This window comes from Carassius carassius, chromosome 5 (assembly GCF_963082965.1).
Source record: "Carassius carassius chromosome 5, fCarCar2.1, whole genome shotgun sequence".
NCBI classification, from domain to species: Eukaryota; Metazoa; Chordata; class Actinopteri; order Cypriniformes; family Cyprinidae; genus Carassius; species Carassius carassius.
The window spans coordinates 6,509,857-6,535,088 of NC_081759.1; the positions used below are offsets into that span (position 1 = coordinate 6,509,857).

Below are 25,232 nucleotides of genomic sequence, written 5' to 3' on the forward strand. Positions count from 1 at the left end.
CATCTGTCAGTTCTGTTCAGAATCTTCAGGTGTGTTGAGCTGTTTTTAACATGACAAACCAACAGCTGTGATGAACATCCAGCAATTGCAAACATTTTTTGCATAATTTCACAAATCATTATTACCGTTGCACTAAAAACATTCTGAATTGAAGAATTATGATGGTATCAGTAGTCACAATAAGGCACGGGTTCTTCAACCTCAACAAAATCAAGGCCATCATTCCTCCTCACTGAGATATGAGACGGCCATCTTTCAACTGACTCAAGCTTGAATAAAATGCTCAGGCTACTAAAAATAAAACAGAAGCGGGTGAAGATAAGAATTTTGAACTCTACACAAAAAAAAGAGACACCAAATCTTTAAGATTCTCTAAGAAAAGCACAAATATGTCCTTAGTTTAGTCTTTGCCATCTAGTGTTGATCAGAATCATGACAGCTGTCAATCTACGGCACTGATGAGGCACTTTAACACACAACAACTGACAGTGCAAAATAAACCGTTGTGCATCAAATCAGTAGATCTTAACATCACAACTGAAGACGAATTTCTGAAAAAATAAAATAAAATCAACATACCTGGAGATTCTGATAACTACAGTATTAAAATCATTATGCAAAAACACACCGCTCTTAAAGCTTCAGAGATAATAAGACATGTTTGTCATTAATCTCCAAATGAACATTCAAATTTCTCCCCAAAATCAATGAAATGAGATTCCTCATGAAGACAACACACTTCATATGGCCAGAGATCATTTCGAGATGATTTCAGGGTGTATGTGGGTGTTGTTCATCACCCATAGTGTGGAAAAATGGCAAAACACTCACTTTTGAGTAAACACATCCAATTCGTGTCATCTTTAAGATGCTGAAGCATGGGGAGGGTTTGTTTTGTTACTGTTTTCCAGACTAGTGCATGTGTCAGAAATATATAAGGAACAGAAAACGCTTCGCACATAAAGCAAAACCTACGTGAGGCATGAACAGAATCACTCAGAGAAAAGGACATCGCTCACAAACAGTCTTCAGCAGCTGCTCTCCATCACCACCTTAAACTCGTCAAGTGCAAATGTAATGAAGCCAGCTAGATTCATCAAACAGTTTACAGTACAGAAAAACCTCACCGCTTCAATTCCAGATAGCAACACACCATAAAAACCAACCGGTTGACTAGTTCATTCAGGAAAATTCATCACTTCTTTGTCTGACAAACAGTCCTTAAATAAACCATAGCAGTTTCGTTTGTTTTTCGGGGATGCTGATTATTAGTTGTATGTGATCTGGCATGCAAGCAGTGGAAGTGAGCGCTCATTCTAGCAGCGTCAGCGTGCATTTGTATCGAAAGATTGGCGAAATGTCTGATGTCATCTATGTCGGCTGGTCACGTGAGTTTGACGTCAGCATTCAGATCAGGTCAAACACACGCAGGCATCGCTCTTCTGAAGGGACAATCACAGGTACCAGTTAAATGTGTGAAAATGACGGAACTATTCTAAATCAGATCTACTGCACTAAAAACTGAACATCAAATGTCACTATGAAATGCATAATTTCAAATGCTCTATTAAATGCAGCCAATTCTGTAGATAGTAAATGAATCTTTCTTTTTTTTTTTTGTGCAAATATTCAGTCTCATCCACTGACCAGTCCTTAAAATGTAAAACATATGTAAAATGTGAATGCTAGGCATGCTATTACTGAATCTAATTAAGAAAATAGTCTCTTTCAAGTATTTCATACTTCAGTTTATCTTGTTGATTGTATTATTTCAGGTCAACATCAGAGCTATCAATCCCATTTAGCGATCAATTATTATTATTATAATAAACACATTTTTTGGACGCATGTAAACATAGCAACTGATATGCATGTTAATGGTTCTTGTGAAAGCTTCATCCTTTTGTTTTCCTTTTGATTTTGGGGTGTAAAGTGATCTGGTCATGTTTTAGTGAGATTTACTGCTGCATTTATGGCAAGGTGACCTCAAGAACGAACATAATACAATTCTAAACATAATATAATGTTTCACAATGAAGGTCAGCCGCCGTGCAACTGGCATGATTTCCTCCCATGACCCATGACTTCTGCTCTCTGGAGCACATGATGAACATCCTGCCAAATCCAGCTGTGTGTTCTTCACGAGTGATGCCTGTGTGTGTTTGATGTGTTTTATTCACATGGTGGATATGAACTGAAGGCTGCTTTCTCCGGTCTCACTGCCCATTTATTCTCTGTTCATCCACAAACTCCTCCTCCTCCTGCTGCCTCTCAGGAGGAGTGGCCACAGTTGCCCCGCCCTCAGCTCTGGTTTTGACAGGCCCCGCCCCTAACGTCCCATCTGTGCTGTCAGTCTGGGCCTCTTCCTCCTCATCCCCCTCGGCCTGCGTCTCCTCCTCGCCTCCGTCCCGTGGCAGATCGGGGCCATCGCTATCCAGTGGTAAATGAGTTCTCGCAGCTTCCTTGCGCTCGGCATAGAGGCTCAGGCCTGAGGGTAGCAGGTTCTTAAAGTCTGTCTCAAAGGGCAGCTGAATGCCCACCGGGAGGCCACCAATGCCCAGACTGACGCCCGCCGCCACCGACGAGCCCTGATAAACCTCCATCCCATCCGGCAGTATGGACTGGATCTTAGGAAGCCAGCGCTTTCGCACGCGCCGCGCATTGGTGCACATATCAGCGGCGATGACGTTCATCTCGCTTTCCTTAAAGTTGGGTGCGAAGTTCTGACAGTAAACTAGAAAAAAAAGAGTGCATTATTAAGAGCTTGAATGAGAAGGAACCTAAAGCTGCATGATTGGTGAGCAATTAACAGTTAATGATGAATTCACCTACTGCATGATTACACAGCCCTGCATCCTGAGAAGTTCTAAACATGGCTTGTATTACCTAATCTGATAATGCTGAGTTCAAAATTATCAATAAATATTTCAATCATGTACAGTCTTTTCACAAAATAATAAAGAATATTTTTTTTTCAAAATATATACACTACCGGTGAAAAGTTTGAACATTAAGATTTTTAATGGTTTTTAATAATTATCTTCTGCTCAATGAGCCTGCATTTATTTGATCCAAAAAACAGCAAAAGCAGTAATATTGTGAAATGTTTTTAATATTTAAAATAATTGCTTTTTATATGAATATATTTTAAAAAGTGTCACATAATCTTTCTGAAATAATTTTAATATGCTGATTTGTTGTTCAAGAAACATTTATTATTATTAATATTTAAAACAGTTGAGTATTTTTTTTTTAGGATTCTTTGATGAATAGAAAGTTCCAACGATCAGCATTTGTGTGAAATAAATAACTTTTGTAACAATATACACTATATCATTCAAAAGCTTGGAGTCAATATAATTTGTATTTTTTGGAGGGGATTTTTTATTTAACAAAGATGCATTACATTTATAAAACTTTGATAAAGACAGAAAAAACAGAAAAAAATTCTACTCAGCTGTTTTCCACAAAATAATAATAACAACAATAGTTTTTTTGAGCAGCAAATCAGAATATTAAGAATGATTTCTGAAAGATCATGTGAATGGATGAAGTTAAATTAACAAAGCTTTGAAATCAGAAATAATAATAATTTTGAAATATATTTGAAAAGAAAACAGTTATTTTTCAAAATATTTCAAATTTGTACTGTTTTTGCTGTACTTTGGATCAAATAAATACAGGCTTGGTGAGCAGAAGAGAATTCTATAAAAAAATTCAAAATTTCACTGTTCAAAAACCTTTGACTGGTAGAGTATGTAACAGCTTTAATGACTTTAAATGACACATGTCAGAAGTTTTGACTTGACAAAAAGAAGTATTCATTTAACTTAAAAACTGCACAGTGGTAAATACGGTAAAATACTCCACTGAATGTCAAAGAAATACAAATTTCTAAATAAATAAGCTTTTCACAAAATCTGAAATTTTGTGTGTCTGATGCAGTAAAAGCAGGAAACACCTGGCTCATGTTTGACTTTTCTTCTGTCAGTTTCCATAATTCTGACCTTGAAATTGGGAATAGGCATCAAATAATATCATACATGTGAAAATGGGTTGAGAATCGAACTAATAGTTGTTATCTAGCTCAGAGGAAGATAGGAATCATGTGTTTGTGGTGTTTTCTGCTGATTAACAGATAATATAAGACTTCTTCACCTTACTAAACAGACACTGTTTTTGGAATTAGTATTGGATTTCATTCAGCTGATGTGATGCAGGGTGGAGTAATGAAAGTAAACGTGAACATCAGTAATGATTATATAGAGCATAACATACGTTTGACAGCGTTCAGGACTCGACTGTCCAGTGGTTTTCTGCTGGGGTCGCTGGTTGAGGATCGGATCCCCGTCCCACAGCTGTTTGCTAAAGTGTTCCTGCAGGTTTAACAAGCAGCCAGCAGAGGGTGCAGTGGAAAGCAAAGACATGAGACCGAAACACTCAATATCTCAGTAACTGGAGGGGTGTAATATGGAGAGAATTTTATGCCAATAGTCATCAAACAAATTCAGCGTTTCGCAAATAAACACAGTATGCTTGGCAAAGAAAAATTCCAATTTCAAACAAATGCAAAGTGATTTTGTAAATACAAAACTCTATTTGAGAGAAAATGCAGAGGTATGGATAAATGTATTGTTTGTTACAACTGTAAGACTCATTTGCCTTTTTATGAAGAAACTTGGCTTGATTTTCTCACAAATGCAAGTGAGTAACTTCCTTTTCCAAAAACAGCTGATATCAGGTCTGTAACATGATTAGCTATAAAAGCTTTGTCTTAGAGAAGCAGAGTCTCTCAGAAGTAAAGATGGGCAGAGGCTCTCCAAACTGTGAAAGACTGCGTAAAAAAATTGAGGAAAACTTTAAAAACAATGTTCCTCAACGTCAAATTGCAAAGGCTTTGCAAATCTCATCATCTACAGTGCATAACATCATCAAAAGATTCAGAGAAACTGGAGAAATCTCTGTGCGTAAGGGACAAGGCCGGAGACCTTTATTGGATGCCCGTGGTCTTCGGGCTCTCAGACGACACTGCATCACTCATCGGCATGATTGTGTCAATGACATTACTAAATGGGCCCAGGAATACTTTCAGAAACCACTGTCGGTAAACACAATCCGCCGTGCCATCAGCAGATGCCAACTAAAGCTCTATCATGCAAAAAGGAAGCCATATGTGAACATGGTCCAGAAGCGCCGTCGTGTCCTGTGGGCCAAGGTTCATTTAAAATGGACTATTTCGAAGTGGAATAGTGTTTTATGGTCAGACGAGTCCAAATTTGACATTCTTGTTGGAAATCACGGACGCCGTGTCCTCCGGGCTAAAGAGGAGGGAGACCTTCCAGCATGTTATCAGCGTTCAGTTCAAAAGCCAGCATCTCTGATGGTATGGGGGTGCATAAGTGCATACGGTATGGGCAGCTTGCATGTTTTGGAAGGCTCTGTGAATGCTGAAAGGTATATAAAGGTTTTAGAGCAACATATGCTTCCCTCCAAACAACGTCTATTTCAGGGAAGGCCTTGTTTATTTCAGCAGGACAATGCAAAACCACATACTGCAGCTATAACAACAGCATGGCTTCGTCGTAGAAGAGTCCGGGTGCTAACCTGGCCTGCCTGCAGTCCAGATCTTTCACCTATAGAGAACATTTGGCGCATCATTAAACGAAAAATACGTCAAAGACGACCACGAACTCTTCAGCAGCTGGAAATCTATAAAAGGCAAGAATGGGACCAAATTCCAACATCAAAACTCCAGCAACTCATAGCCTCAATGCCCAGACGTCTTCAAACTGTTTTGAAAAGAAAAGGAGATGCTACACCATGGTAAACATGCCCCGTCCCAACTATTTTGAGACCTGTAGCAGAAATCAAAATTGAAATGAGCTCATTTTGTGCATAAAATTGTAAACTTTCTCAGTTTAAACATTTGCTATGTTATCTATGTTCTATTGTGAATAAAATATTGGCTCATGTGATTTGAAAGTCTTTTAGTTTTCATTTTATTAAAATTTAAAAAACGTCCCAACTTTTCCGGAATTCGGGTTGTAGATAAGACAGAAACTCACCTGCTCCCCAATAATGTTGGTCTGCTGTACTCCCTGAAAAGGTTGTCAGGGTCAGGGAAGTTGTTTCGGGACTCGGGAGACTAGCGTAAATTTTCAGACAGCGCCACCTGCTGTTGCTCAATTGCATTTGTGAGAAAATCTGCCTGCATGCATTTGTGAGAAAATCCTCATAAAAAAGGCAAATGAGTCTCAAGAGTTGTAACACACTTTGTCCATACCTCTGCATTTTCTCTCAAACAGGGTTTTGTATTTGCAAATCACTTTGCGTTTGTCTGAAAGTCGAGTTTTTCTTTGCAAAGCAGATTGTGTTTATTTGCAAAACACTGAATTTGTTTGATGAATATCGGCACAGAATTCACTCCATAGTATAACGCTACACAATATTTTGGTACATAACTAATTTTTGGAGCAGCAAAAATACAACTTAAAAGTGCTTCTTTTTCATTCTTATTAAACTGATTTACTGAACAAACTGTCTCTGTCTTTAAATAAAAAGTCAACACACTCATCAAACTGCAGCTTATGGTGCTGTTGTAAATAAGGGAATAGATTTGAAGTTCCTCTAGTTTTGGATAGAATTTTTTTTTGCACAATTTATATTTTAGTCAGCTTCCGTTCTATTGTGCTCCATCTGTTTGAAGCTCATGCATGAGCTACTTCTCCTCCATGAAAATCTGTGAAGTTTAACCAGAGACGGTCTTATCATGGAGCGATACCATGGTCTTTCTTTGAAGAAAGTGTAACAGTCAACTTAGATCATGTGTGCCTTGAGTACCAATCACATTACAATTTTAACATGAGAGAATTTCTGAGGTGTTTGACAGTCCCAGCTAAAAATGAATGAGAAGTGCTGTAAACTAAATCCTACTTGTCATAAAATTGTTTGCGACATCTATTATAAAAGATAATTTTTTTTCTCTCAGAGTAAACTAAAAATAGCTAAGTCCAAACATTAGGCTGTCAATTCATTAAATGATGAGTTATTTTTTTGCAAAAAAACGGTTTATTGAGCATAGTGAAGCCTCCATAGACATCCATTCAAACACCAGCCTCTGGTCTCCTTTACACTTTTTTGCTAACCTTGGAGGCTTGTCTTAAAGCAGCTTTTGTTTAACAAAGACTCATTTACTGTCAGAGCACATGCATCTGGCAGGAGAACAATCCGCTTCATCCTGTAAGCTTATGATAACAACTTGGATCCTGTGGTTTCCTAACAGCAGCTGTGAGTCCTTCATTATTTTTCAGATGTGTTCACAACAACAAAGTATAGCGATATAGACTGTATCATTCCATCCTTGTGCAGAGGTTAAATGCTGGATTCAGAGCACATGCATGTCAAAGCGAATGAGATGTACAAATACATGTAGCGTTACACCCCCACAGACAGCAGTGATTTGATGTGATGTCACACACCTGTCAAAGAAGGTGGCGAGGAGCCTGCGCAGCAGCACCTTGTGTTTGACACCAGCACACAGATGACAGTTCATCAGCTGACCTCTAGTCATGAACACACTTGTGCCTGAACAACACAGAGAAATTTGACAGTAATCAGCTCCAGTGCATGAATTGTGACAAGACAGATGTGAACAAGGTAAAACTTCTAGATCAATCACAGATTGTTTTCTTTTACATGTTTTCTGAAATGTTCTGTTTAAATTTGCAAATGAGGAACTATCTAATTAAATATGCATTAATTAGCACACATCTCCAGCACATAAATCTGAACATTATATAAAGCCATATTAATAGTTCTTGTTTGATTTTGTTGTCATATATTAGAGTTACATGGGATTTTGGATTTCTCTCTTTATCACTCCATAAATAAAAAAAATACTGTCTACAGACAGAAAACAAATACATTTCCACCATGTTTTAGGAGTAAAATGTTGTATAGATCAGCACAAATGATTTATGAACAAACCTCTCAGTAAAAAACCTTCAGAGTATAGAAAGGAATAAAACTGAAACATATGGTGTACATAATAGCAATAAAATAAATTTATACACACACTTAAATGTGTATTTTGGATGTTTTCTGTCCACTAGATTTACAGTCTGCAAGTCTCAGAAAAATGAGAGATAATCTAAAGTTTTTATGAAATGGCAAGGTTCATTTTGGTTGTAAAATGGTATAACCTCAAGAAAATGTGACTTTTTGTAGATACAGTACATAGATTTCATTTATTCTGCTGGAGTGGTAAAGTGTCTTTCTAGTTCAAAATTCATGTTTAATTCATTGTGTTACTTGCTGTTTCTTTGTAATTATTTGCGAATAGTTTTCACTCAGAAAAGGTTCAGCGATGGTTTTGAGTGAACATTTTTGAATAAACATTTTTAACATCTCTGCCTGTTAAGCTTGCATTGCAAGGGCTTTACTAGTAACAAGGGGCAAAATAATTTATTATGATCTTCTACATTGGAAAAAATGCTGTACAATGAGCGGATGTGCTCCTTCAATTTCTTCATGACAAAGTCTCATTTTTGTTAACTTTCATCTAGGGTTGATTGAGTGATTTCACCAACCTGCCACCAGTTCCAGTTTCTCTCCGGGGTCTCCCTCGGTGTAGAGTTTGGGATGGCATCGGTAGCCGATCTGACTGATGAGACTAGCGGGCAGAGCCACCAGATCTCGGCGGATCAGCACACACGAGCGGTTCTCCAACGACACCGGCATGACCGCCATCTCTGGCTTCTCTGCCACTGGAACAGACAGAATCCCGTCAACATTCAGAACCTCTGATACGGCCTCAGATCATGACAAATCATGCCATGAAATCAATAAGTTTGAGAACTTAAAACTGTTTTAGTTCATCTTAACAGATGCTTATAAGTTTTGCACATAGTAAAAAATGATGCACACTCTCAATATAATCTATTTACTTTAACTCATCAAAATCATTTAACCAATTTCAACTTCATTTTTAAGGCAAGTCACTACAGGCAAAAAACGTTTTCATGCATCAGTCAATTTTGAGATTTTGGGCTATTTAGCTTTTCATAAAATGTTGTTTAAGACTACTGAAACGTTCAAGAAAACATCTGAAATCCACATTTAAGGGTTTATTTTATTGCACTTTATCTACATGTGTCTATAGATTTAATTTCCAATTCATAGCCATATCAATTCAAAAGTTTGTTTCTCCACTTCAGCAGCCCTTACATACACCAAAACTTAAAGAGTTTTATTCCTATCTGCATTTTGAAGTGTTTTACTGAAGAATTTGTGCATCAGTCACTTGGCTTTATTAATGCACTTCTTTTTTCATCTATAGAAATCAGGGCTTTTTATATAGTGCCTATAGTGTCTTGCCTTGCGTTTTTAGAATTTTAAATATAAAACATTTCCAAAAAATGAGTTGAATGGCTTGTACAGCCAATTTGCTACTTAAAATGTAAGTTAACAGTTAACAGTTTACAGTGACTCTATTCAGGGGAAGTGACTGCCCTTCACTTATTTGACGCATCAAATTGCCTCAACTCAATAAACCTCTGCACTGGCACGACTAATAGAAAAGTTCTGCTTCCTATTTGTCCTTCAGTCACGCACACACACACACACACACACAAAAGAGATGTGTGAGCTCTCAAATAACCCACAATGTGACCCTCTAGAGCGGTGACTGATTACAGACTGAATGGATTTCACGATCTGTGACACCTGAGCGTTGGAGCAAGAGCTACAGTGAGTGTCACTGCAGAGAGACACGGCCATTTCCTCAGTCAGGATAGATCTGTATAGTTACCAAACATACGGGACAAATCAAGACAGGAACTCTGATAACACACAGCAGACAAAAGATCAGCATGTTACTCAACATGTAGGAATGCTCATATCCAACAGCATTTCACTCTGAATTTGACCTTTCAGCTGCACTTTCTTCAAACTCTGACTCATTAACCTCAGGCACTTTCTCGTGAAAGCTCAAGTGTGTCTACATGAATTACTACTGAAGAAATAAACAGCAAAACCATCTTACACAACAGCTGTTACTACACACAAAACTGGTGTTTTCCATATCAATATCATTAGACAGATGCAGCCAATTTTTGTATTACACAAAGAATTATACCTAAATTAAGCTTTTACTGATATCTAAATGTTATTTTTCCTCACAAATATCCTGCACTTAGTAGAACAAAGTCCTGAATTAATGCTGTGGTGTTTCATAATTTCACATTTGAGTGAGAGCCATCTTAATTTTTTTTTCTTGACTTTTTTTCCAAACACGTTTATATTGGCCTCAGAGCTTAATATTTCAACATAGCTATGGGAAAACCTTTTTATTAAAAATGACAGATCTTGGCATGAAGTCCTGGAAGCAATTCAGATTTTTCCTCAAATCACAGTTGAGTTGTAAGGCGTTAACTCAAAATTCAGAGAGAAAAAAAGTAAGAACGGAGTAATTTTGAGAAAAAAAACTTTTTCCTCACAATTCAGTTTTTAATGTGAGATGAAAATGTTTGTTTTTATCCATACAAAGTATATGAAAACTGTCTTTGGAGTAACATTTGCTAATTAGGGCCATTATTATTATTATTTATTAATTAGTAATTATTATTACTACCATTCAAAAGTTTGGGGTTGGTAGGATCAACGTTTGTGAAAGAAGTTTCTTCTGCTCACCAAGGCAGTATTTAGTTGATCAAAAATACAGTAAAAACTGTGAAATATAATTTAAATTTAAATTAAAATTTAAATTATAATTTAATTTTAAACTGTTTTCTATGTGAATATAAATTACATTTATTGCCATGACCAAACCTAAATTTTCAGCATCATTACTCCAGTCTTCAGCATGATTCTTCAGAAATCATTCTAATATGCTGATTTTCTGCTCAAAAAAACATTTCTGGAAACAGTTGTGCTACCGAATATTTTTTGCAAACAGTGATGCATTAAATTTTTCAGTATTCTTTGATGAATAGAAATTTCAAAAGTACAGCATCAATTTGAAATATAAATCTTTTGTAACATTATAAATATCTCTACAGTCACTTTTGATCAATTTAACGCATCCTTGATAAATAAAAGCATTCATATATATATATATATATATATATATATATATATATATATATATATATATATATATATTAGTGCTGTCAATCGATTAAAAATTTTAACTAGATTAATCACACATTTTTTCTGTGATTAATCGCAATTAATCGCAATAAAAAAAGAAATGTTTTTGTACGTTTTTAATATATTTTTTAATGTAATAATTTCACAGTTAAATTTAAATACTTGTTTAAATGACATCTTTTTATGAATGAAGGCCAGTATTACTGATATTAATACAGCTACTGAATTTTTTTTTTTTTTTTTTACATTTATTATTAGGCTTCAAAAATATAACAGTTTTTAATTTAAGTAAACTTAAAACAATGCTAACATAAACCCAAAATAAATGTCATGTTTACTCCTGCCCTTCCTGTCTTAACAGTTAGGAAATATACAGAAATTTAATAAAGTTATCAAAGTTATATGCAGTCTGCACTGCATAAACTATAAATTAAATAGTTAATCCTTATTAAAGCTACAAAAGTTATTTAGTCAAGAGCAGCGAGTCATTTTCTCTGTTCCCTTTGTTCTTTAACTTTACTGACAGGAAGCTTTATTGGCTGCTGTCCCTTTAAGAGCAGACAGACACGCGGATCTCACCGTTTATATACTGTCTATGGATCTCGCCTCATTCTCTCACAACTCTTTTTGTTCATTTTAGACTTTATATAAATCATTTAAGATTGCTCTTATGAGGATAATCGACAAAACTGGCACTTTGGGATGTTTATTGTCAGTTCAAGTGCTTAAGAGAACTGGATTCTGGCGCCCTGTCTATGCATTGTGTGTGTGTGTGTGTGTGTACGTGTGTACGTGTGTGTGTGTGTGTGTGTGTGTGTGTGTACGTGTGTATGTGTCACATAAGGGCATTCACAGACAGCGCATTCTCTTTTGTCTTGCCGTGCTTGAAATGTTTAAAAGCATTTAAATGAATAAGAGCGTGATCATATAATGTAAAGCTAGCCAACGGAAGGCAGAAAATACGGATGCTGCGTTAATTGCGTTAAATATTTTGACACGTTAAACCAGACAAAAATTAATCGCATGCGTTAATGCGTTAACGTTGACAGCACTAATATATATATTAGTGGTAGGCCGTTATCGGCGTTAACGTGCTGCGTTAACGTGAGACTCTTATCGGGCGATAAAAATGATATCGCCGTTAATCTATTCTCAAAGTTGGGTTGGGAGCTGGGTCTATACTAAGCAAGCTATGATGACTTTCACCTTGATATTTTATATAACCGACTGGCTGAGGCCAGCCTAAAAAGATGCTCAGGACAGTAGACGGGCCACTGCTGCGCATCGTCACGAAAGCTCATCTTTTTCACGTGTTTTTAAGCCTTACCGCTTGTCGATTTAAACATTAAAGCATCCAAAAACAAGACGCGGAAAAGCTGAACAGAGTAGCTGGTTACTCGCGCGCTGTGTTCGGTGCACACGAGATCGAGAGCCGCATATGACGGACAGCGACACTGAACCGAGCTCTCTTCTGCGAATTTCTCTTCGAAGTCCCTCCTGCAACTGAACGAACAAATACAAATTGCATTTTGAACAAACAAAAAGATGTGAAAGAGCCCAATTCAGTACCGCGGTGTTCTGGTGTTCAGGGCTCATGCAGAGAAAGGCGTCTCAAAACACTTGAACATCGAATTTGCTTATTTTTGCTCTTTGCTCTTTGCTCTCCGACAAATACATACAAAATATGTCAAAATATCCACCTTGGAAATTATGCTCGAAAAAACTGTCAGTTATTTCTTAAGTGAAAGTAAACAGTTGAGGAAAAAAATGGGATGTGTATTATATTGGATGCGTTCATCGTCTCTTAAAGTGACCGCGCCTAATTTAGCTACTGGCTGCTGTAATATTAGACTATGAAATAAGAAAATGAAAATGAAAATCACTCACTGCTCTTGACTGAATTATTTTGTAGTTTTAACAGTCAAACCAAAAATGATTCAGACACCAGATATATTTTTTGATATATATAGCAAAACTGTAATAATGTGAGAAATGTGGAAGGTGTCTGAATAAATGTAGGTTTGATTGTATATTTAATTTTTACATTGAAGACTATCCAGTGCTATTTTACATTTAATTATTTGGTTTCCGTACCTTGACACCTACAAACTCGAAAAAAACTTAAACATTGTGTAAATAGCACAAATAAACAAAAATAAACGAACATACAAATTAAACAATTTGAAACAGGGCCCACTGGTACAACCTTCACCGGGTCCCCGCTGACCCCAGCTACGGCCCTGCTCACGCCTGTTTCACACATACTCCATCTGCAGTGCGTATGCAGTCCATGTGCATATACGTATGTGGTGCAGCAAGAACTCGATGTGCTTTCCCACAGGACGCGTTTGCAGTTCGCTACTCGGTACGTAAACGATCGCTGCACTGCTGCAGACGCATCGCTCGTGGAACGCAACTGGAATCCGTTAACTTGGGGGCGTAAAAAAATATGCAACGCATACGCACTGCAGACGGAGTATGTTTGAAACAGGTAAGGTGGTTTGCACCTTGTGCAATGTGGAATTAGTTTACATCTTTTTCAAGCACTTTGTGATGCATTTTGGAAACAGGAGATAGGCCCCTTTTCTAATGCACTACCTAGCTTGATAAACCCCTTCTCAAAGACTTACTGTTTGTCAATTTTATTTGGGTAACACACATATTCTGAAAGCCTTCGGCAGAATTCGAATGAGCCATTTTAATTTAGATTAATCTAGATTAATTTCAAGATCACAGTGAGATTAATCTAGATTAAAAAAATTATCTATGCCCACCACTAATATATATATATATATATATATATATATATATATATATATATTATCAACCCCAAACCGTTAACAGTACATAAAAATAAAATAGTGTAAAAAAAAATCACTACTAAAGTAAAATCAATTATTGTTAAATAAATTAAATCTCAAAAGCAGACATCAAAGTATTCCCCCTAAAACATGATCAGACTGTGTACACTGTATCAAGGTCATATATAGTACTGTAATTAAAACTCTTCCAATTCTGAATGAGAACGATGCAGGTTATCAAAAGGCAGAATTTACGAAACATTAAACTTCCCCTCCTGTCAGCCAGTTTTTACCTGCCACGTTATCACTTTTCAAACCATCTGCCACAGGCTGAGCCTTCCATCTCTAAACCAAAGTAACCTCATATAACATTTGCCTGTCATTCAAATCATCAGAAATGACACACAATCAACAGCAGATGAGAGTCGGACAGAAGAAGAAGCTATCATACTTCCGTAAGGGTTGGCAGAGCGGCCACACAGATGGCTGTAAGTCTCGTCTGCGTCGAACGGCTCTTCCTCAAACTCCTCGTCTTCATTCTGGTAAGACGTGGGGCTGTCAGTGGTCGGGAGGCTAGATGCTCCCGGACTGGAACGCTCTCCCAGATACGCTGAAGCCCCGGGTGGAAACGCCCCAGCCGAGAACAGGGGTGTGGCCCGTGCCGAACGTGCCCCGTCGCTAGCTCGTTTGGCCAGCGGCTCCTCCAGCTTGATCCTGCGGGCATGCGATGGTAGCGAGGGTGACCAGCCGGTTGGCACCAGCGGGTGGTTGCAGGGACTCTGCGGGCCCGAGTTGGGCTCATCCATGGCGGCCGTGGCTGAGTCGCAGTGCGGCGAGTTGGCTTTGAACATCAGGTCCATGCCGCGCTCCACGATGTGCTGGATCTGCAGGTATCCGGCAGTATACATCACAACCAGCTGCTCGCTGGCGGCCATGGTCAGCTTCCCCGTGTAGCAGAAGCTGAGGATCTGTTGGAAACAAGCCGGTGTGACGGAGGACGGCAGCTCGAACTGTGCTTTGCTGCTGCCGCTGAACAGGTCGCGGAAGTACAGGCTGCTGGCGGCCAGCACGGCACGGTGGGCCTTGAACATCTGGCCCTTCACCAGGATGGAGACGTCGCAGTACTGGCCCTGCAGCCGCTGCTCATTCAGGGAGCCCAGCACCATGCTGCCAAAGTTAGGGATCTCCATGTGGAGCATCTGGGACATGGCGGCCCGCATTTACACTGTCGACAGAGCCAGTGAGAGGGTCATCTGCACAGAGACGAGACACAACAAGAGAGAAACAGCCACATTCAGAAGAAATGCCACATGCAGACAGAAGGAGAGATGCACCCATGAACACATCTGATATTGCCTGATATTGATCAATTAAACCACCAAAAGAAACAAAACAAAACCAGACATATTCATGACTTGAAATGAAATGAATTCTAACTGAACATCTGATTGTGATTTTCATTTCATTTCATTTAACATGAAGTATTAAAATAAACTAGTTTAAAGGTTCATAAAAGCTATATTAAAATAAATAAATAAATGATAAAAAATGATTTAAAAAAACAACATTACTAAAATCAACATAAAAACTGGAACTGGAATAACTCGTGCCCCTGAATGAACAGATCTAATATGAAGCTTTTATGATCATAGTGTGTGTATATATACGTGTGGTGTGTGTGTGTGTGTGTGTGTGTGTGTGTGTGTGTGTGTGCGTGTGTATGTACAGTGGTGGCCAAAATGATTCGAACACTAGTATTTTCACCAGCTTAAAAGGGTCTTAAGTCTGTTATCTTCTGTAGTGTGTCAGTAGGAAATATCAGTTTGCCATTAATTGTAATATCATCTCATCATCATATAGTCTGTCTGGAATGACACGAAGAGACCAAACAAACTGAGACAGACTCAATCCAGAAGAACTGTAGCAACATCTCCAAGATGCTTCAAGAAACCTACCTACAAATCTGAAAAACTGCGCAAGTGCATCTAGGGCAAAAGCTGCTTTAAACGCCATTTTTTAGCTGGTGAAAATACCACTGTTCTAATAACTTCGACCACCACTGTATATGCTGAATATATTAAAGCTTTTTCTTTTTATTATCAGACAGAAGATTTCAGAAGAACATTCACAGCAATGTCAAAATAAAAGTTGCTTCCAACTCTGTTCAGCCAAACAGAAAAACTTAGTAATCAACACTCGCAATTACAAAATCGCAAATATTGGGTGATATATTGGCCTTGCCTTGATCATGAGATACCGGCATCAGCCGATGAAAACCCTAATCAATGAAACAGCAGCAAAGAAGCTCTGAATCACACTCAACAACAGCTGATAAACATCTGAGCTCAGACCGTTGAACAGACACACACACTCATTAATCATCAACATCACATATTGGACACAGTAAGTGTAAACCTCATAAACCATTTTTAAGTGGTAGTACCCATATCATTATACACATCTGTGTCCTCATAAACCATACAAACCTTTACACATACACACACACACACTCACTCCAAACCCTTAATGATGAACCGGCGTGACACACACACAACTTCCACTTTTGGGAAACACCGCAGCTCATTTCCAGGAACAAAAAGTGAAACGCAGCATCTGTCTGTCTGTCTCTGTGTCTGTCCATGGGTCGCTCACAGAGTTTCAGGAGACAAAGCTTTCATGAGTGTCCGTCTCTGGTCTAGTGCAACTGCATCAGTGTATTTGTGATTAAAAAAGCAATCAATGCTGCGTCTATAACATCGCACACAGAGCAGAGACCAGCTACAGTTACACAGAGAGAGAAAGAGATGGGTGAGGGAGGGGCGAGAGACACAGCAGTGTCATTTGAGGACAGAAGCAGCAAAGAAAATCAACTCCAGCACGACACCATTACACACACACACACTCACACACACTGCAGTGATTTCACTGTAGGCAAATTACGGTGTCCTCACGGATGATTTTCATGCTGTTTGTTGAGTGATTTATGAGCTTGCATTGTCACTATAAGAGCATCATCATATGAATATGAATCAGCTAACTGATTAAATAACCTCTGCATCGTACTGATAGAACTGTGTTCCATCACTGTGTTCCATGTTAACTGAAATAAATTATAAACAACTTAAAGGGTTAGTTCACCCAGATAGCAAATTTATGTAATTAATAACTTACCCTGATGTTGTTTCAAACCTGTAAAACCTCCGTTTATCTTTGGAACACAGTTTAAGATATTTTAGATTTAGTCCGAGAGCTCTCAGTCCCTCCATTGAAGCTGTGTGTACGGTATACTGTCCATGTCCAGAAAGGTAAGAAAAACATCATCAAAGTAGTCCATGTGTCATCAGAGGGTCGGTTAGAATTTTTTGAAGCATCGAAAATACATTTTGGTCCAAAAATAGCAAAAACAACGACTTTATTCAGCATTGTCTTCTCTTCCGTGTCTGTTGTGAGAGAGTTCAAAACAAAGCAGCTGGATATCCGGTTCGCGAACGAATCATTCAGTTCACCAAATCGAACTGAATAGTTTTAATAGTTTTTGCATTGGTTTTCGGATCACCAGTAGTTCTTTCGGACAGTTCGATTCAATAAACCGGTTGAAGAAACGGTTCACAGGTTCTTTTGCGCTCAACGTATAATGGCGTCATTTGCGATGATTGCCCTTGATTCAAGCCTTCGGTTTACCCGTGCTCAGAACACTAGCAAAGAATCAGTTCAGAATCAATCACCAAAAAAATCTGTTCAGTTCAGACGCCCTGTGTGTCTGTCTGCTTCACGCTGAATCACACATGCGCAGTATCATCAGCTCCTCGGTTCACGAATCAGATGCGTCTGAAAGAAACGGTTCTTCACTCGTGAATGAGTCAATGTTTTGTTCGTTATCTGGCTCGGTTTGGTGTTCATCTTCAGTTCTCTCTTCACAGCAGTTCAGTCAGTGTACTGTTTGAGTACATGAATTACTCCGGGATATTGGTTTGTTTGAACTCAGAGGGAGTGTCAGCCACATTAAAAAAGTTAACAGCTTAAGTCATTTGTGGATTAATGCGTATTAGAGATGCGAACCGTTTAAAACGATTCAGTTTGATTTGGTGAACTGAATGATTCGTACGTGAACCGGATATCACAAACTGCTTTGTTTTGAACTCTCTCACAACAGACACGGAAGAGAAGACAATGCTGAATAAAGTCGTCGTTTTTGCTATTTTTGGACCAAAATGTATTTTCGATGCTTCAAAAAATTCTAACTGACCCTCTGATGTCACATGGACTACTTTGATGATGTTTTTCTTACCTTTCTGGACATGGACAGTATACCTTACACACAGCTTCAATGGAGGGACTGAGAGCTCTCGGACTAAATCTAAAATATCTTAAACTGTGTTCCAAAAATAAACGGAGGTCTTACGGGTTTGAAACAACATGAGGGTAAGTTATTAATTACATAAATTTGCTATCTGGGTGAACTAACCCTTTAATTTCTTTACTTCACTTTATTTCAGCTAATTTCTAAAGCAGTAGTACTCAGTAAAACTTTAGTTTAGGGCAGTGGTGGCATTAGGGCGATGTTTGACGGGACTATAGCCCTATCAGAAACTTGCTTAGACCACCCCCCCCCCCCCCCCCCCCCCCCCCGGCACAGAACCCACCCCCCAGCTCCCCACCGACCAAGGATTTCCTAATGATGTTTCTGGGTTTTTTTTGTGTCACTTTCATTAACACTGAAAAATAAACATTAAAAAAAACAAAAACAAAAAATGTGGCCAAAAACAATTAATATTATATGGGATGGGTCAAGCAACATGCAAGCAACGCGCAAACTGAGTTGCCGGTGAACATCAGTAAATTCAATATAGAGAAAGTGAAAGTAAAAAATATGGGCGCACCATAGAGCTGCACGATTAATCGTTAAAAGATCGCGATCTCGATTCAGACACCCTCTCGATCTCACTTCTAAAAGACAACGATTCCCAGACTCTGTTAAACCTTTGACAAAGTCTTACTGGATCATTCAAATCTGTTTTCACATTGCCGCTGACACAGAGAGAGCAGTAAGCATGTTTGGTTAAAAAACATGTTCACAAATGGTCTTTTCAACTACACAGTAATTTTCTGTCTTACAGTCATTTATATTATCACAGAAATAGTGGGATAAAATTTATAGTTCAGATATAAACATTGATGTCTATATGGCAGCGATCAAAATAGAGCAAATCCCCTTTTGAAAGTACTGCGCTTCAAATAACGTTCGTGTCGATTGCACTGTTTCACCACTAGGTGGCGACAAGTGTCTAAAAAATGTATTTGTCAATGAATTAATTTTTCATTCAAGAGAATCATTCAAAAATGCTGATTCAAGAAAGTACTGAAACAAGTGTAGTAGGTTTATGAGTGAGTCGTTGAATCAGTGATTTAAACAACTTTTTCATCATTCTAATATAAAAAAACTGGGGTTTTAAATATGTTATATATACACTACCAGTGAAAAGTTTTTGAACCATAAGATGTGTAATGTTTTTTAAAGTCTCTTCTGCTCACCAAACCTGCATTTATTTGATCCAAAGTACAGCAAAAACAGTAAAGTTTTGAAATATTTTTACAATTTAAAATAACTGCTTTCTACTTGAATGTATTTTAAATTAGTAATTTATGTGATGCACAGTTGTATTTTTAGCATCATTACACCAGTCTTCAGTGTCACATGATCTTCATAAATTATTCAAATTTTCTGATTTGCTGTTCAAAAAACATTTATTATTATTATTATTATTATTATGTTGAAAACAGATGAGTAGATTTTTTTCAGGTTTCTTTGATAGAAAGTTCAGAAGAACAAAATTTATGTGAAATAGAAATATTTTGTTATAAATGTCTTTGTCACACTTGATCAATTTAAAGAATCCTTGCAAGATAAAAGTATTAATTTATATACTTTTGATAATGATAATAGTAATAATAATAATAAAAGAATTGTAGGAGAATCGTGATCTCTATATGAGACCAAAAAAAATCGTGATTCTCAATTTTTCCAGAATCGTGCAGCCCTAGTGCACGATATATATCAACCGATGATTAATGCACATCTCATCAGTAAAGCCGGTTCTCTAATCAGCTGTAAATTCCATCAGGTGCGTTTCACATAGAGCAGCTGTTACTACACAGAGCCGTTGTTAACAGACAAGCTGCGCAAATCCACGCTGATAATGAACGTGGATTTGCACAGCTTGTCAGTAACAGCTGCTCTATGTGAACTCACGCACCCCATGGAATTTACCACTGATTAAATAACTGGCTTTACTGACTAGATGCGCATTATTCATCGGCCGATATATTTCATGCACCCCTAGTGAAAATACAGACGGAGCTTTCTAACGCTGCAATAACGGCGCATATTCTCAGAGACAGCGAGATAATGGTATATAACTGTTTTAATATTTATCTTGTGGCCCGTATAGTGAAAAACATGAGAGGAAACGTATTTCATAGGGCTGTGAATCTTTGGCAAGGCAGCGATTCGATTCGATTACGATTCATAGGTTTTTGATTCGATTCAAGAACGATTTTTGCAAATTTAGAACGATTCAATTAGATTCGATTCACAATTAAATTCGATTCGATTCGATTATAACGATTCGATTCTGCATTCTTTAAGTGCATTCATGGGATTATTTAAATGCTTCTACTAAATTCTTTAAATGCTTAGTCAGGGGGCAAATTACAGTAGCATTTATGGTTAGAGAACCATAGGTTATAAAAAAAAAAACCTTTTGTCCATTGTTAAATGATAGTTTAATGATGTGACATGGCATACGTAAAAATGTATGTAAGCCAAGTTTTTAAAAAAGAGCTTAAAGAGTATTATGTATAAGCTAACATTTTGTCACACCAGGGGCGTAACCATAATTTCAGAAGTGACAGAAATGTCAAATACAATCATTTTATGTATGTAGCCTATATAATAATAATTATAATTATTATTATTTTTTTTTTACAAGGAATTATCTTCTTTTTTAATTACTTTTAATTAGCTGTAATAAATCAAATACACTGCTGGACAATAATCAATCATTTGTAATCGATATTTTTTTCCTAATGGCAATTTTATGATTGTTTTATATACTAGGCTACATTTAATTAGCAATTATTTAAATTTTCTGCACAGAATAAGGTAGAAAATATACTTTATAGTTTCTGTACTGTAATAAATGTCAATTAGAACTGCATCATTCATAAATTGTTTGTGGGTTTTTTTTTTTGTTTCATCAGTTCATTCTGCTTTTATTCAGTTTAGCTGCAGATAGCCTGGCACGTTTATGAGAGCGAGATCGCTTCTCTTTCAGTGTGAAAACGCCTTCATCTCTATTTAACTTTTCCTCTCCATCAGCGAATGATTCTGAGAGAAAACGTGACAGATGTCTGTTTTCTAATGAAACAAACCCTAGGCTACTTTCATGCATATTATCAGATAAATCTCGCGCTCTTATTTCAAGGTCGTTGTTAATGCTGTGGTTAATTTTAAAAGTTTCCTTCATATATTCGGTTCATCCGCATTGTTTAAACACATTTATCATTCAGTGGAACTGTGCGTATGATTTAGACACTTACATTTCTGCTCCGTCCATGCAATAAACACAGCTGTCGATGGCTCCGGTAACTCCGTCGGTAAGATGCAGAGAGCCATTGACAAACTACAGAAAAGTATAAAACTACTTCACGAGTCCTATAGATCACACGTCAGCTGCGTCATAGACGACTGGCGCGCGAGCGCAATCCTGTGACAGTCTCAGTCGGTAAACGGTGGAGCACGTGAAGGACAGATAAGAGGCACAATTCACGAACACTCTTCAAGGTCTCCATTAATTCTTGCGTGTAGTAATTTAATGTGTATACATTTTGAAAGCATTGAATCGCTATAGAAATTAGGATTCATTCGATTCTTAGCATTTTGAATAGATTACTGTTCAAGATCGGCGATTCACGATTCAAAAATCATGTTTCAAGATCGATGCATATGAATCGACAGGGTTTGTATTCGATGCATCGAGAAAACGAGTGAATCGTTACACCCCTAGTATTTCAGGTTAAAAATCAGTGCATGAAATAAAGCTGCTCTTAATTTTCATTGATGATTGCAGAGTTAATAATTTTAATTATAGGCCTATAATTCATTATATAAATGAATTGACCCATTTTTGAAAAAGTGAAAAGTAGGCTAAGCTAAAAGCCTAAACTTTAATTCTCCTCACAGCATGTCATGCGGTGATGCGCTATGAAATTATTGCGGGGCAATAATTTAATGTAATTTATAATAAAAGTGACCTTATAATAGGGCTGCATGTTAAATCGAAATGGAATCGAAATCACAATTAGCCAAAAGCTATGATTGTCATGTGTATCTTTCAGTGAAACACGGTTCTATGATCAGCAGTAAATCTCCATCCGAAGGCCAGAGGGCGATCTCGCTCTGAAAATCCAAATACGCCTCGAAGAAAAAAACCAGGATATGTGGTAGCTGGATAAACAGAAGATTTAAATGCTTTCATTGATTCAACGTGACTAATAAATACACGATTATGATAATATTTGGTTTATTTGAGTTATTATTTTTTTAATAAATTTCATTAAAATAATGGAATTTATATCTTCATTTATCGGAAGATATTTTCACTGTTAAAGCTGGTAGTGGTTTTGTTCTGCAGGTTTTTCTCTTTGGCCCAGACACTAAAAAAACTGCTGTCTGCTTTAGTCAAAGAAGAAAAATCTCTCGGTCTGAGCCGCAGGTGAAGTTATCAATCCAGCCTGACAGTCACATGAACGCAAACAAACATAAAAACACAAGGACATCAAACACCGACAAGCTGAGTATCTGCAGTCTGAATGTGTTTCATATTTCTGCTCCAAGTTTGAGGCAATATAAATTTTTTCACCCAGTTTCAGATTTTTTAAAAAAGTTTCAGAAGGTTTTTTTTTGCATTGCAACACTGTTTACATGGCAATTGCACTGCAATCTATAAAAAGCTTTTATTATAATTTATGAAAAATTTCATGAATTTTTCATTCTTTCGATTTTGCAGTGAAATATGAGTTGCACATGCTTTCGTGAGATCGCTCACCATCCGTCCAGTGTTGGATTGATGCTATATGACCAGATGCAGTCAAAGATTTCATGCAAGAGAATGCAAATCGAAACAGCTTCTCGCTAGAGGATGATATAGAAAACACAAGTCAGTCTTGATTTAAACATTTGCATTGGTTTCCACAGATGTTAGCTTGACTACAAAAGCAAACGGAAAAATCCTAAAACACCATTTAGCAGATGCGGTTTATCTAAAGTGACCTAAAAAACACTGAGTGCTGGGATTTTCTATTAGTCCTTGACTGGTTGTCTGTCACTATTGGGCGATTCAAATATCTTTCAAATGCTTCTATTAAAATTCTATTATCTGCATTACAATTTAAGTAAAATCTTGAACTGAGGTCACAATTTTGGAAGTCTCTCCTCACTAAGACTGCATTTTTATGATATATATATATATATACATATATATATATATACATATATATATATATACATATACATATATACATATATATATATATATATATATATTCTAATTATTACAATTTAAAATATTGGTGTCTGTGGATATTAAAATGCAAAAAGAAGGTGTAATTATGAATCCTTCATGTTCCGCTTGCCTCTGTAGCTATGTATGAATGGCTATTATAAATGATTACTAATGCTCAATTATTAATAACAGTTCTTATTAAAATCAGTGTTGAAAACTGTTTTTGTTGCGGAATCATTTTATGAAAACTGTGTGATAAATTGTATTTTTGAGGATACTTTGATGAATAGAAAGTTCAAAAGAGCAGCATTTATTTTAAATATAAATCGTTTGTAATATTACATGTCTTTACTAGCACTATAAAAGTCTTCATTTCTATATGATTATATGAAATGATTTCTGACGGATCATGTGACACTGAAGTTTGGAGTTATGATGTTCAGCTTTGATAACAGCAATAAACTACATTTTACAAGAATTAAAAATAGCTGTTTTCAGTTGTAATAAGATTTCACAATATTACAGTTTTTGCTGTATTTTGTTAAAGCTAATGCAGCCAAGGTGAGTGTAAAACATGAACAGAAAAAGCATTAATGAACTTTAATTCAAAACTTTTGACCATTGGTGCACTGGTAGGGTTTTGAATTTAAATGAACACTTATTTTACAATACATTCATTAAAACACTGAAAAAATAATTCAAAGTTCCAATTATTGCTCTACTACTAATTTCCAAATAGCTTGTCTGTGTGTGGAACTGAGCTACACTAAAAATATAGCCCTAGTTCCTTGATTTCCCTGTATCCTGTGATTGTGATGAAGCGCTACATCAGAAGTTATGTCACATGCCCACGTGATCCATGAAGCACTGCTGTCACACTGCAGCATGTGAGGATGGGCGTTCACATCATGCCGCCAGCTAATGCACAGCGCTGCAATGCAGTGCCACACATGCATGTACGTGCAGGAATAGTGTCGAGTCAGGCCCTCACGCGTACGCGCACACACACTAAATATAGACTTTGCACATCTTTGATAAGGAACGTACAGACGTGAACTCCATAAACCTGCAGCGATCCTCAGCCGAACCATTGATTTATCAGCACGCACCTGTCTGCGTGTCAGAACTGGGCCACGATGCACTGCTGCAGACATAAAACTCCTCAGCCTCAGAGAAAAAAGAAGTTCTGTCAGGATAAAAGAGCAGTCTGGGACATTCTGTCCTTGGTAAAGCGTTAAAGACCTGCAGAGCACGAGTCAATCCAGCAGAAACACACGTATATCTGTTTGCACTCGCTGACCCTCTTCATATGAACGATTTGCTTTATGAATATTCAAGCACTGCAGTCGTTCTAAAGTCGAGCATGTCTAAGTGCACAGACACAAAACATTCAGTCCACGTTGAGACGCAGCGCTCCCTGGCAACAGGCCTGCCAATCGGAGCTGCGCGTCTGAGGAACGTACAGAACCCAAAACACAATCTCAGCAGTCCTTCAAACACTAGCAGACGAAATGCACATTTGATTACATCTGGCAGTGAACTTTTCTCAGTTCATGCATAACCTGGGAATCGAACCCATGACCTTAGTGATGCTAGGAACATAATCTCACAGCGATTGGAGATCTGCGGTCGTGTTTAGAGTCCAGCATTTCTTAATATAGAGAGACCAGTGCTGGGGTGAGATGGGGTGATGGACACAGAAATATCATGATGGCATGTC

The 25,232-nt window shown here is 37.4% G+C and overlaps 1 protein-coding gene and 1 long non-coding RNA gene across 2 annotated transcripts in view; both read right to left on the minus strand.

Moving 5' to 3' along the window:
- LOC132140245 (uncharacterized) overlaps window positions 1–25,232 on the minus strand; it is a 146,769-nt gene that overhangs the window by 76,114 nt on the left and 45,423 nt on the right. The window lies entirely within an intron of this gene.
- Window positions 1,610–25,232, minus strand: part of LOC132140716 (nucleus accumbens-associated protein 2-like) — a 58,647-nt gene continuing 35,024 nt past the window's right edge. Inside the window, exons 2-6 of the mRNA XM_059549625.1 lie at window positions 14,401–15,202; window positions 8,589–8,765; window positions 7,479–7,584; window positions 4,279–4,376; window positions 1,610–2,734 (exon numbers count right to left, since the gene is read on the minus strand). Coding sequence (XP_059405608.1) covers window positions 2,217–2,734; window positions 4,279–4,376; window positions 7,479–7,584; window positions 8,589–8,765; window positions 14,401–15,169 — 1,668 coding nt within the window. The 5' untranslated portion in view covers window positions 15,170–15,202 and the 3' untranslated portion in view covers window positions 1,610–2,216. The remainder of the gene's footprint in view (window positions 2,735–4,278; window positions 4,377–7,478; window positions 7,585–8,588; window positions 8,766–14,400; window positions 15,203–25,232) is intronic.